At 46.9% G+C, this 14,117-nt stretch overlaps 1 protein-coding gene across 1 annotated transcript; it reads left to right on the forward strand.

The window, feature by feature from the left end:
• Nucleotides 1–6,044: 6,044 nt before the first annotated feature.
• Nucleotides 6,045–8,501, forward strand: LOC119386185 (neprilysin-1). The gene has a single exon (XM_037653523.1). It carries the CDS (start codon nucleotides 6,045–6,047, stop codon nucleotides 8,499–8,501), a length of 2,457 nt encoding a protein of 818 aa, XP_037509451.1.
• The last annotated feature ends 5,616 nt before the right edge of the window (nucleotides 8,502–14,117 follow it).

Consider the following 14,117-nt stretch of genomic DNA (forward strand, 5'->3'; position numbering starts at 1 on the left):
GATTGTGAGGCATCGGTAGCTATAATATTTGTTGTATTTATCCCCTCTAAATGCTTTTGTAGTAGTCCGTTTAATATCTGGTAAGGCAAATTTTTGGCATGATTTGGATATATATCGTCAAAAATGATTTTAAGATTGTGCCTTTCCTTGTCAATGGAAGGAACTTCACTCAGTTTAACATCTAATGGTCCAATAAGTGCTCGTACGTAACCGACCTGTGGTGTATGAAACCGAGGCCAGTAAGATTGAAAAAATAACGCTGGGTGAGACATGAAAACAATTTTTAGCTTTATAGGGCATTCATACATCTTTAGGAATGTTTGTACCGTTAGTATCTTAAATCTGCACAAAAGAGAGGGCAATCTTGCCTCTAAGTAGAGGACATTATTGGCTACGAATTTCGGTAATCCAAGGCATAACCTTAGGGCCTCTCTTTCCAGCAGTACAAGAAGACGCAATTTATAAGCTGGGGCACCCGAATATAAAACACATCCGAATTCTAATACTGGGCGTACGTACATTTTGTATATCATAATTAGTGTGTCCCTTCGCATCCCCGATCGACTGTTGCAAAGTCTTCGTAGGATTCCTAGCGCCCGTACTCCTTTCTTTGTTATGTATTCAATGTGTGTATGCCAGAGGAGACGAGTATCATAAATTATTCCCAGATATTTTACCGAGTCCACCTGTGGTATGTTCTGCAGGTTGCAAGTTAGTGTTATATTAACTGGGTTATCCAAAGGAAAAACTATCACTGCGCTCTTTGAGACATTAAGACATAAATGGATAGACTCTAACCAATTTTCAATGGCGCACATATACGTTTGTAAGCGAGTATATAGCGAATGTATATCAGTGTCTGACGCAAAAAATGCTATGTCATCTGCATATACGTATGTGTATACACCATCATGGCTGGGAATAGCGCTGAGCAATACATTAAAATGAAGAGGCGAGGTAACTGCTCCCTGAGGAACCCCTCTTGACTGGCAATGTATACCTGAAGAATGACCTTTTAGTGAACAATAAAACTCCCTTCCAGTTAAAAACTCACTAAACAACCTCACTATATAATTAGGGATATCACGAAATTTTAATTGATCCAATAATATTTTATGTTCTACACTATCGTAAGCTTTTGAGATATCCAATGTTACCAGGGCTGCTATTTGTCTGTGACGGCGCGCTAATTTGATTCGGCTCTCCAAATCCACATGTGCATGCCAAATAGAAAATCCAGGTCTAAAGCCAATTTGGAAGTGGCTGAAAACTTCCTTATCCTCTACCAATTTCATTAGACGAGCATAAAGAATTCTTTCTATTAATTTAACCAGATTAGAAGTTAGTGCAATCGGCCTAATATTGTCAAGGATGTATCCTGCAGAGTTGTTTTTAAGAACTGGAATTATTTTAGCAATTTTCCAATTAGAAGGAATCCATGAGCATTTGATAGAATGATTAACTATAGCTAATAAAATATCAGGGGCCTCCCTGAAAAGGATTTTTAACATTTTTGTAGTGATTCCATCACTACCTGGACCGGAATTAGGAAGTACTTGCATTACCGTGGCCAGTTCAGTCATTGATATCTCGTTATAATCATCACTCGGTATTGCAACTTTAGTGTATGGTGATAGTAGAGATGAAAATCTGCTTTCTAGACCATTTGCTATATCTTTTAGCATTTGCTTAATTTCTTCGTCAGAGTACACCAAAGAATCTATGTTTGGACACTGAAGAATTTTCCTACTACGGAGGAATTTGAAAAGCGCACTTTTATTTTTGGCTTTAGATAGGAAATCATAATGCTTAGTGTCGTAGTCATCCTTTGCTTTAGATACTGTGTGTTTAAATATGGTTCGGAAGAATTTATAGTCACTCCAATTTTTCGGACACTGGTTATGTAATAAGCTTTTCCAGGCAGCTTTCCTTCTTTTAAAATCGCGTGAACAATCCGAATTCCACCAAGGGTTGAACAAATTCTTTTTCTTTGATTGAACCATAAATTCTGACTTTTTTCTAGAATTTTCCAGAGCACTACAAATTATCCTTGATTTTTGTTCATCAGAAACACCGGATACTGAAGAAATTGCAGATATCAAGCAATTCTTGAATATGCTGTAGTTTACAAATGTATTGGTTTGTTCAGCTGCGAATGTTACTGGGCGGGCAATTTCATAAATTACTGGCAGATGATCAACCACTATTGGTGGCACTGTCAATAGTCGACGAATATACACAGGGAGTATTGCTAGTAAATGTTAGATCGATTGTATAGAGCAGTTCAGGCCTCTCACGAATGTACAAGATCCAGAGTTTTTGCAAGAAAAGTTTTTATCTAATGACCAGTTCCACAGCCGGTTACCGCAGGAATCTGTCTTTACACCCCAAGAAATATGATGCGAATTAAAGTCCCCAGAAATCAATATATCACGCCCACAAAAATTTAGTGCCCTGTCAAGAAAGCTAGTACTCTGAACACCGCAAGAAAAATAAGTGTTTATAATATATATCGGAAAGCACCCGGGAAGGACCATCTCTACGGTTAACATTTCACAGTCAGGATCCATAATTTGAAAAATAATTTTGGCCTTATGACATATTTTACCTGAAATGAATGTGATTAGACCTCCACCTCAGTAGGTCGGTCTAATCGAAAACACCGGTACGACATTAAATGAAAATTTTTCTCATTAGTTAACCAAGTTTCTTGTAATAAAATTATATCGGGATTAAATTTATTAACAAGACAATATAGGTCTACAGAAACTGATAAAATGGAGCGGCAGTTCCACTGAAGCACTTTCAACGACCCTATGGTGAAGAAAGCGCAGCAGTAGAAATTGCCTTCTCTAGTATACTTTCTTTCAAAATGGATTTATGCTGACTTTTCTTCGATTTCGATTGAGGTAGAGATGACGAGTCCTCACTGGCAGACGATATTGCTCTCTTTTGAGCCCTAGCAATATGTTCTGCATCTGTCATTTCCATATCGTTGATGGGCTGGTTCTCAGAGATAGGAGGAGGAAAAGATGAGCTCGTTGATGCAATACCACACTCAGAGTTGGGTATCTCATTTCTTTCCTCGTTGGTACACTGTGTAGGTTTAGTGTTCAAAGATGTTACAGAGCTGTGACCAGCGGTTTGCATGGCGGCATTCATTGTATCCGAAATAGCCTGTGAAATGCTGTCTCCCAGGTTCGCCAATAGCTGGTCCATAGCCTTCGCTACTGCCTTCTGCACAGCTGCTTCAATAATTGCAGCGAGGGAGTGTTCTGGGACTGTATTATGTTTAGAAGCAATTCCTGCATAACCAAATGCCCTTTCTTTCACAGTAATGATTGCTTCTCTCCTAGAACAACGCCGTTTATCTATTATTTCCAGAATCTGTACTTCCTGGGCGCGAGCTGAACAGTTGGGAAAATCAGCGGCATGATCTCCACCACATAGGCAACACCGCTCATCTTTTGAAGTACAGTCTTTTTGGGCATGGTCTTTCCCACATTTGCAGCAGTGTTGGCCCGATTTACACCCGCCGACACTGTGACCAAATCGCCAGCAATTATGACACTGAAGAGGGGGCGGAGCTAGCTGATCTACTCTGAATACCAGTGGCCATATCTTAATCTCGGAAGGGCATGTAGTTCCCGGAAAAGTGGCTATAACTGACTCAGTAGGCACCCTGGTATTGTAAACTAGTCTATTACAGCGGTAAACTGCAATAACACCAGCTGCCGCTAATTTCTCCAGTGTTTTCTGAGGAGTTAGATTAGAATCGACACCTCTTACCATTCCCTTGGTGCAAGATAGGTGAGCAGGAATGATTGCACTCACCGGAGTTCTCGCGAATGTGGAACATCTGAGCAAGTCAGCAACACAGGTCTGCTCTGGCGATCTACACACGATACCTCCTCGACCGAACTTTCTCACATCCGTGATTGTATGGTATAAGGGAGTGGCAGCATGAAGCGATTCCTGGATAGCCTGAAGGTTGTTCAGATGAATGGAACCTCCGCTGGATGGTACCAAGGCCACCGAGATGCTTGTGACTCCACTGCGAGAGAAAAAATCCAAAGGGAGGTCATTAGATGGAAGAGATGCCGTCCAAGGGGAGAAACCCCTGCCAGGAGAGTTTTTAGACATCGGCCTCAGCTGACGCTTTCCAAACTTATCAGTGAATACGCAAGAATGCAAAGGAAAAACTCTACTAGCACTCGAGTCTTAGCCAATCTTGTCTTGTCTTGTCGCCTAGATCTTGGCTCATACCCACAAGGGGGATTGGCCACACTGTACTTTATAATGTAAATGGTTTACACAACGCTTGCTAAAAAATAAAAAAAAGAGAGAAATTAGATAAGAACTCTAATAACATTCCTTAAAAAAAAAATAAGTGAAAGGGGCAGAAGCTTTCGATAAACCATAATATATAAACAAATTAGTAAAAATAAAGAAGGGGGTCAAAGAATTGGATGTAACTGGCGGTACCACTAGCAGCGTATCCTTCCGGTTGCCTGAATGAATTTATGTAGCGTTGACAGAATAACACTGCGGCCCGCACCCAACTGACTGGCTCCAAACGATAAAAGGGTGGGTGTATCAACTGCCAATCCGAGCATGCCAATCGGTCTCTCAAGAATTATTCGGCGCAGTGAGGCGAAACGGCGGCATGTGAGAAGAAAGTGATCTATTGTTTCCGGTTCATTACAAACTTCTTTCTCTTCATGTCAGCCGCTTTCTTGTTCAAGTAGGCTGGGTCAGATCGCCGCCGCTGATCTCGTTCTCGCTCTGCAGCACATCGAGCCTTGCGATAGGCAGCATCTTCTTCGGGCATACGGTACTGCCTCGGACGACCCATGGCTACAAACTGCCTCAGCACGACACGATCTTTTATAACGGTCCCGAGGACATGCACATGCGCAGTAGGTCTACTTATGACGTATTAACTGACGTAAACGGTTGCTAGGCAACTCTTTTATTTAAACTTGGCGCGGTTATACTTGGTCATTTCGGTAGCTTCGACGCGGCTCCTCCGCAGCTGTTGCTATGCATGGCGCATGCGCGGCTTGACATGACGTCACATCAGCTGTCGCGGTAGCTAGGCGCGGCTGGTTCCGTTGCCGAGCGCGGCTTGGCGGCGTCTTCTCCGTTGCTACTGCTCGGCGCATGCGCTGCTTGGCATGACGTCAAACCAGCTGGCGCGGTAGCGAGGCGAGGCCAGGGGGTGCGCAGCTGTGGCGGCGGTGGTTGCTAGGCAACAGCGTGGTGAGGTTTCTTGCGGGGAACAGCCATTTTTATGCCGTGCTTAACAGCTTCGCTGTTAAAATTGTTGCGGGAACCCTTTAAGGAGCCACTCTTTTGCCCACCCAGTATTGAATAAATTGAACTAAAAGCGGTTAAGGCTTTCGCCTTAACCCATATATGCCCAGTGTCCTACATATAGGACGCTTCTTTGATGCACTCTAACATCGCTATTTCTTTAGCTGATGACTAGCGCCACCTACAGCACATCAAGCAGGCCTCATTCTCAAAGTGTGCAAGCCAAGACATTGCTTGCTTTTCATGCTGCCATGTGCTGACCGCTTTGTCGGGGCAAACGCGTGCTTTGTGCGAAAGACGCCATGGAGAGGAAGAAGTGCACTTGAAATGACGACCGCTTTCTCCGGCCAAACGTGTGCTTTGTATGAAACACGTCATGGAGAGGAAGAAGTGCAATGTCGGTGTGCACGTGAAATGTTTCAAGGCTTACCACACCCGCACATAGCACCCATAATGCCCAGTGTCCTATATGTAGAGGACGGCTTGAAAAACAGTGTTGCGTTTACCTGGCAGTAAGTAAAGAACTTGTGCTTTCTTTTGAGGGTAGAAGTACACTTTTTCTGAAAAAAAAATTTATTTTGTCAATTTTTCTGAGTTTGGGCATATATGGGTTAATACAACTACAAGAGCTAGGCGCGAAGAAAAAGTGAGGCACCCGCTCGCGCTTCTTTTGCCCTAGTGCGCGCATTGCGCGTGTCCTCACTGTCCTTATTTCTGAAACCATCGCGATGGCCGACGGCAGCAGTAGTAGCAGCACGCTACCCAGCAAAGAACAGGTCCAGCAAGTGAAGCAGCAGAACAGGCGCAGTACCGAAGCATTAAGCAGTTTGGCACTACAGCGAAGTAGCGTTGTACAGCCTCGCCGCAGCGCCTGGTCTGCCCTCCTCTGGGGACTCACCGTCGCGACCACGACGCTCCTGCTTGTTTCCGTCGTCATCACCGCCTTCGTCACGACCACGCTGCTCTTGCCTCGCATCGACGTCCGCAGCACGTTCGGGCAAAAACCGCCGCCACTGCCACCGCCACCGTCAGTGTCTCTCAGTGGCGTCAATGCCCCGCCATTCAGCGACCGAGCGTCGTCCGCGGCATCATCGTTAAACAATAAAGGACTCCGCGGGGCAAAGACGCACGAGACCAAGCCCTGCGACTCGACGGCATGCGTCGAGCAGGCACGAATATTGTTGCACCAGATCGACTCCAACCGAGACCCCTGCGACGACTTCTACGCGTACGTGTGCGACAAATGGGCGCAGTCGCGCCCCTTGACTCCAGGCGCAGAGCGCCTGTCCGTGGACACCGTCATGGTCGAAGCATACGCAGAGTTGTTGGCCTCGGCGTTGCATGACAACGCTAGCCGCGATTTTCCGCAGCTGCGTTTTCTTGTCGACCACTGCGTGGACCCCGAACCAGTGCTGTTTGACAACCTGATCGCCATGTTCCTTGACGCGACCCACTTGCGATCATGGATGATGCGCCCGTCGTCGTCGCCTTCGCGCCGGCAGCCGTCGGCAGCCGAGGTGTCGCGCAAGTTCGGCCTTGCCTTCCGGCAGCTAGGCGTTGACGCGCTCTTCAGGCCGTTTGTCGTCAAGGGCATATCGCGTGAGAACAAACGATTCGTGGGTCTCGAAGAACCGTCGACGGTGCTGCTGCGAGCGCCGCTTGAGAAAGAAGAGTACGAAGTGGTACGTGCTGGATTCGCTCCCCTGCTGGCCTTATTCCAGAACCAGACGGAAGTGGATCCTCTGCGCTTCGAAGAACGGCTCTACCGAACGCTGCTGCAACCGCAGCTGGATGCCGCCGTACTTGCCAATGGCAGTACGGTCAGGGTGCGCGACCTGCCCGCGCTGAGGAACTTCGAGTGGACCAGCTTCCTGCAGAGCGTTTTCGGGAAGGGGATCAGACCTCTAACTGCTCGAACCTACGTCAAGCTGGCGTCTCCCGAGCACGTACTGAGACTGACCCGTGACGACGAATTGATGCGCTCGTCGCAGGTTATGTTGGGGTACTTGCTGTTCCGCATCACCATGGCGCTGTCGCCGCTTCTTGGTGGTACCAAGTTACGGGACCAGGTGGCTTCGGTCAGCTGCTCTCGACATCCGCAGTTTGCGCAGGCGCTCACTTCTGCGCGCTACTGCCTCTGCTTGCTGAACCGATTCGAGCCGAATCTGCCTTTGCACGCGACGCACAACTTTTCCCGGGCGCAACTGTCCAGAGGTGATGGCGACGACGTCGTCGAAGACATGGCTTCTACGCTGCGACTCGTACTCATCGAACACGTGCTGGTGCGGCTCGCTCGTTATGGCAGTGGTCTGAAGGCGAACCTCTTAGAGAAGCTGAATGGCGTCTCGTGGGAGCCTCTGGCGCCGCGTGGCCTAAACGAAAACGCGAGCACGCTGGCCGCATTCCTAGACGGCCTTTACTTGAACAACGCGCGCACCTCGACGGCCCAGTTCTTTTACACCTGGATCCGAAAGTCGCTCGAAAAGCGGCTCATGGCGCACATGACCTCTCGCGCCTCCTTCCAAGGTTGGACGGGCGGATTTCTGAGCGCCGAGGCTCACATGGGGCCACCTTACAATCGGCTGGAGATACCGTTGCCGGTATTCGATTTGTCCCTCAAGGACGATGTCGCGTTGCGGCCCCTCCAGATGGCCAGAGCCGCGCCACGAGTATACCGGCCCATGTTTCGCGCCATTTACCACTGGGTCTTCAATCTCGAATTCGCCGCCACCAGTGCCGAGCGGAACGCCGGTCACAGCCTAGTACAATACTTCTCCGACCTGCGACTCTGCCTTGAACACCAGTACAGTTCGCTGTCCGGGATGGAGAAGATTGCGCAGCTCAACGTTTCGAGAACTTCATGGTCCGATCTGTGGGATCTACTGTCGGTGCGCCCTGCTTTGGACGCGTTCCTGCTGTACGCCGGTCGTGTTTCGCCAGACTACCGGCTCAAGCTGCTCGAGCGCTGGAACGCCAGCCAGCTGTTCTTCCTGTACTACGCGGCCAACTTCTGCGACAACAGCAACCGGAGGTTCTTGAAAGAGAACGCCGCCCGCGGCCCCAACAGCCCCGCCTGGTACCGTGTCAATGGGCCTCTCCGCAATACTCCAGAGTTTGCGATGGCTTTCGGCTGTAAGCCCGAATCATTCATGAACCCAGTGCAGAAGTGCGTCCTTTCCATCTGAGGAATGGTGACTTGGGGCTCCAGCGACGAGATCGATGGAAGTTTCGATCTGTGGGATCTCATCTCTGTACGCTCTCACGGATATCTTATACTGCGCGTTGTTTCTCACCTAGTTTGTATCTGCGTATGATTGCGTTCCAAACATTATGATTTCGTATATTGCACTCATTAACGACCAAGCTATGAGTTACACATGTAATAAACGTTACTTTCATGATGTTGTAGTGAACGTGTTATCGATATGCTCAACTGTATGTTCATCAAATGGCACCGAATAATTTTTATTCTTAATCTGTCTTGTACATTTCCACTAATCTCGGCTTACAGACGTTTAGCGGACCGAGAGCCATACAAATCGAGTGAAAGCATGACAGTGCATGCATATATTTAATCAAAGCAACTCGAGTAGTGAGTTGATTAGCTGTAGGTAATCATATGAAGATAATGCAAATTAAGCGAGACTTAATTAGCGGTAATTAGTGATTCCACATTAGCGAGACTTGAGTAACTCGTCATAGTTAATTAGCGAACGTTGGACGTCGATATAAAGGGCACGGTAAAATAGCCGCACCATATGGCTTTTGCCATCGAGCCATCTTAGGCCAATGCAAAAGGGTTTTTCCCCCTGTGACTTTTTTTGGTTCCCATTTACTACCCTCTATCCTGTCTTCGACTTATACGCTCTACATATTTTTAGCTTTCTTTTCCCCTCTTTCTAAATACGAGGCAGATGTGCCGTTCCCCATCTTGTCCAATGTGCCTCTGATGCCCTTTATATTCCTTGAGAACGTGCATGTTTGTTTTGACATTGTGGATAATGTGTACGCCAGTTTCGGAGTAGGAGGGCGCCGCAAGCAACTTTCTATGTTTGGGATTTCGCCCAGGGCGGTGGCTCCAGCGTAGACATTGGAGCTCATTCATCACAGTCAACATGCTAGTGGGAGAAGATACATCACTTCTTAGCCCCATAAAGTTCGCGGAGAACGAGATTAGGCGAGATGCGAGTCCCCTGCTGCCTTAAAAAAAAGATGCTCCTAACGAGTATGGTCATCGTGTTGTGCAGTACGCACGGTGTTTTGTTGTATATACTATTTAGCTTTGCTTTTCGTCCATACTTCGTGCGCGACGTCGCTTACATCCGTTCCTTTCTGTTGGTAGGCCTTAGACAGTAGTTGCCAGAAGGCATGTAGAGATACAACGAATGCAATGTGAAACGGATAACAAACACGAAAGCGCATTAAAAGCGAGGCATCAAAGACATTGCGTTTAAGTGCTATAAGTGTACTGCTCTTGGAACTTGGTATGTGGGAATAAAAAGCGAAACAGAAAACGGGAAGAAAGGCACGTATACCGCACGAGTCGATTGGCGTCGTATACTGTTACGTCATTCTTTTAGTGAAGCGGATCCAGAACCACATTTTCAAGTAATCATCGAATGACCTCAGTATTGGAGTATATTGCCTCACGAATCGATTGCCCTAAGAATTTCTCGAATCCGCCAAGATCGAGTGGAGTTAAGATAGATTTGTCGCACGCTTGAAGCGCTTTCTGTCCTCTCTCGTCCCGACGATCGCGCTGGAAGCTACGCAGGGAGGAACGGCACAGGAAAAAGAAGCTAAGTGAGCGTGCGTAATGACCTTGAGCGCGTGTGACGAAACGCAATCGCTCTTTCCCGTTATGATTCCTATGCGCGCTAGTGTGGCTACCATGTAATGTTATCAGACTATGGAGCGTGGCAAGAAGCGCATCTGATCCAAACGCCGCTCTTGATTAATGTCGGCCATTAGCCAATAGCATGCTATCTGCTCGTCTCCAAACAGCTTGCGCCGGCAGCTCCGAAGAGAGTGAGCACACGCCTCTGTATGAAAAGAGGACGCCTGAGAAAATGGCAACTTCGCGCTCTGCTTGTAAATTCTCCTTGCCGTGCACGACTGCAAGACTTGGCTGAGCTGTTCATAGCAGTGTCTGCTTCCCGCGGGATGTGTTTTATTACCAAGCCCGAGGTGTGGGCCATGACCCCATGAAATGGGCGTGTGAACAGGAGGGTAGGAGAACAGGAGGTATAGAAGAACAGGAGGTATAGAAGAACAGGAGGTATAGTGAACCACCGCGGCTGAAAGCACATTCCGTTCTCTAATGGTTCGAGTAAAGTATGAACGCCTAGACGCTTCAGTTTTTCAATAATACTCTTTAAGCTTTCTAGTCCGGCCGGACTGGGTAGATCGACTACATCTTTTATCTTCGCATAGATTGAACTTTGATTATGGCCGCTACAGTATGTATATATAAACTGTTCACTTGCGCACGTCGCGTGACCTCCTGGCGTCACGATTCTAGGCGTTGCTGCCGGGCTTCCGCCTTCCGCGTATATCTATACGATCGTTGTTCAAGGCGACCATGTTACGGTGAGCGTTCTGGCGTCGGACGCCGCTCTTTTCTGTTGTTTTGTTACATCGCGTGCGTGTCGACAATTTGGGTCAAGTTACGCCACTGCGCGATATGAAAGGCTTCACGTTGGTGTTCAGTTCGGGCATATACCGTGACGTGCGTTTCTTTATCTTTGCTTCGAGCGTGTATGTAAAGCTAAGTATAGGACACACAGTGGCTGACGCATGAAACTCGTGTGTTTCGCTTGCAGTACGCGGGGGTCTCGTGGCCTGCACGCTGTATAAAATGAGTATTCTCGGCGTAATGAAGGGCAAATCTGTCGCTTGCGCTGCGAAGGCGCATCGATGTCGTGGGCCGAGCGCTATTTCCAAGCTCATATAGAGCTCTATATTCTCGAATGTCTGGCTTATTTTCGGTCGCGATGATCGCATTTCGACGGCGACGAAATGAAAGAACACCTCTTTTCTTAGACTTAGGCGCGTGTATAAGAACCCCAGGTAGTTAAACTTAACCCGGAATCTTCCGCTACGGCGTGCCTCATAATCATATGGTTTTGGCATGTATCAAATCAAATCTTTATTTCCACCGCCCACGTAAGAACACAGAATCTGATTTTGGGGCAAATAATTAAATGGGCATTGAAGAGAAACGTTGGGTGCGCCTTTTAGGCAGTTATATAAATTGGCGCACTAAATATCTTGAATAAAAAAGGATGGCGAGTCTTGTCAACGGTATTTTTAGGTTTCATAAGCGAGAGATTACGAAATAACGAGATACTACTGCCGGCGCTGGGCACTGACAATCAGCTCTCCGGTACCGTGTCCCCGCTACGACGTGAATATACTATATATAGCGTCTGATGTGTGCTATAGAGGTAAGCGCGTTATCCAGCAAAGTAGACTTAAATCGCATTCGTAAGTGCGCCGACACATTTGCCTATCTTTAAAACAGATGATATAAAACCTTCCTGAAAGGGTTATCTAATTATTTATCCGTAATTAACTTACTTATTGCAATGCTACATGTGTGTACGCAGTTATGTTGCCAAGATAACATGATTATTTGTACCTTTGAGCTAAACCAACGAAACGCAGAAACAGAAGTGACAAAATGCAAATCAAATAACGCGTACATTTATTTTAAGAAAAGAACCATCTCTGAATGACGCAGAATCTATACGTGCTGCTCCTATGGAACAGTTGCACTGTATTGGTCACAGGCCCCACCTTTCGCTGCTCATTATCAGAACATTAACTGCTTGGCGTGGATGCGTTACCGTTACTTTATACTAAACTATGATGCAAAACAGCAAGAGCTGCTATGCGCCCTTCTTTGACATTACGCCGGCTCGTGTGAAGAATTTTCGCACTACTAGTAAGGCTGATTAATGGGACCCTGGACCTCCTGATATACGACACTGGTGCTACACCACCTTAGCCGTAATTTATTACTAATGTATTTCTCCCTATATTAAGCCTCCTTTAGTCATTTATTTGCCTACGCCTTGTTGTTTAATCTCGCGAACCACTACACACCTCCGTTTCTTTAATACAGGCTATTGCTGTCGCTGCTTCACGCTTTAGGTGAGATTTGTGTAGCTTTTCTTCGTGCATTCTTTGTTCGAAAAACGACGTCATTTTCCGCAGCAGCGCTATATACCATTTGCGCGATTAGACGTCAGAGATGTTCCAGGTATAATGTCCGCTCGTGCACGCCTTCATTCTTACGGATCGATTCTATGTGCTTTCCACACCCTTAAGTCACCCTTAACTTTCTCATTCATATTTGATTGGCAGCGTGCGTGCGCGCATAGAGAGCTGACTTCCGCAAACACGGGCCGTGCCCGTATCTAAACGATCGTCGCCGTTGAAAATTATCCGTGAGCTGTTCCGTTTCAAAACACAGTTTTGTTTTAACGGGGTCTCTGATGACGTCATCGAATGAAGAGAGAGAAAGTGAAAGAGAGAGAGTGTGTGGGCTGATGATTGACGGCGCCGGTGAGACTATATATTATATACATGCACACACACACACGCACACACACCTCTCCAGCCCACGCTCTTCTTTTATCGCGTTTCGCCTCGACTCGATCGAAGTCGCGACCTCGTAAGACGACCCGACCCACATGTCATGCTGGGTGTGTTATGAATTAAAAACGACGACCCGACCCGGGCCAGGGCTGGCTATTGTATCTAGGTTGTTGCGCTTAATGTAGACACTCGAATAAGGTTTCGTCTGTACGCCTGCTCGTGTTCGCTACATCGTGTATTGTAAACACACTTTCCTGTTTTCATCTGAAAAGGAACGAACCGCATATTTTTCTTTCTTGACTGCATGTTATTGCGCACGACTCCACTAACGGGTGAAAATGTTTAGATATGAAAAAATAAAGCGCTTATTTCTCTATCTTTTTCTTTCACCTTTGAAACTGGAACAGATTTCACTTGTGTCGGGTTATCGTTCTTTTTAATCGAAGCGGTTTTGTCGCCTGTCAGAATACTCGTTTATCGAGGTGACACGAGCCTCGTGTCGCAATTGCAAGGTGCCATGGGTACTCTAGCTTCGTGAACCTCTGGTGACAGTTGTAAGGAGGGAAGGAGGAATCGTGTCCTATTTTGTGCTCGAGCTCGTAGGATCGAAAGCCAAAATCAAATGCCCTTTCTTGGACGTATTAGTAAAGGCTTTTTTGGCTGCGAAGGAATGGGCGAAGGATGGAGAGACGTGTGGCTCGAGTGGGCACAGGTTTGCGTAAGTCTGGAGAAGAAGCGAGAGTCTCACGCTTCGCCCAACGTGCCTACTTATACAGGCGAAGGAACATTTATGAAAGCCTTTTACGTGGCCCCAATTCCGCCATTTCAATCTCTTGGTCGCGTAAGGCGAGTATTTATTTCGTTACGTCACTCCAGTTTGTTACGTCACTAGACGAGACGCATCCCAAACCCGCGCAGCAACACCACGTGCCTTCCGTTTGAGACGTATAGACCGAGCCGGTAGTGGAAAAGTTTTCGGAGAACGAAATTTGAGAAATAGGTAAATATTGACGCAACCTTCCCCACTAAATCTTGAAGCCTGTGGTGCATTGTGATGGTCATTTGCAAAAAGCATAGACATCGCTTCTTCGAAAGGGGATTCTTTATCTACGGTCAGTTTTCCACGCTCGTTAGAATGTTTGGTGTAGTGGGTACCAGTTAAAGCAGACTTACATGGAGTTGCAGGTCATGGAGCTTCA

This window comes from Rhipicephalus sanguineus, chromosome 3 (genome assembly GCF_013339695.2).
Source record: "Rhipicephalus sanguineus isolate Rsan-2018 chromosome 3, BIME_Rsan_1.4, whole genome shotgun sequence".
Lineage (NCBI taxonomy): Eukaryota > Metazoa > Arthropoda > Arachnida > Ixodida > Ixodidae > Rhipicephalus > Rhipicephalus sanguineus.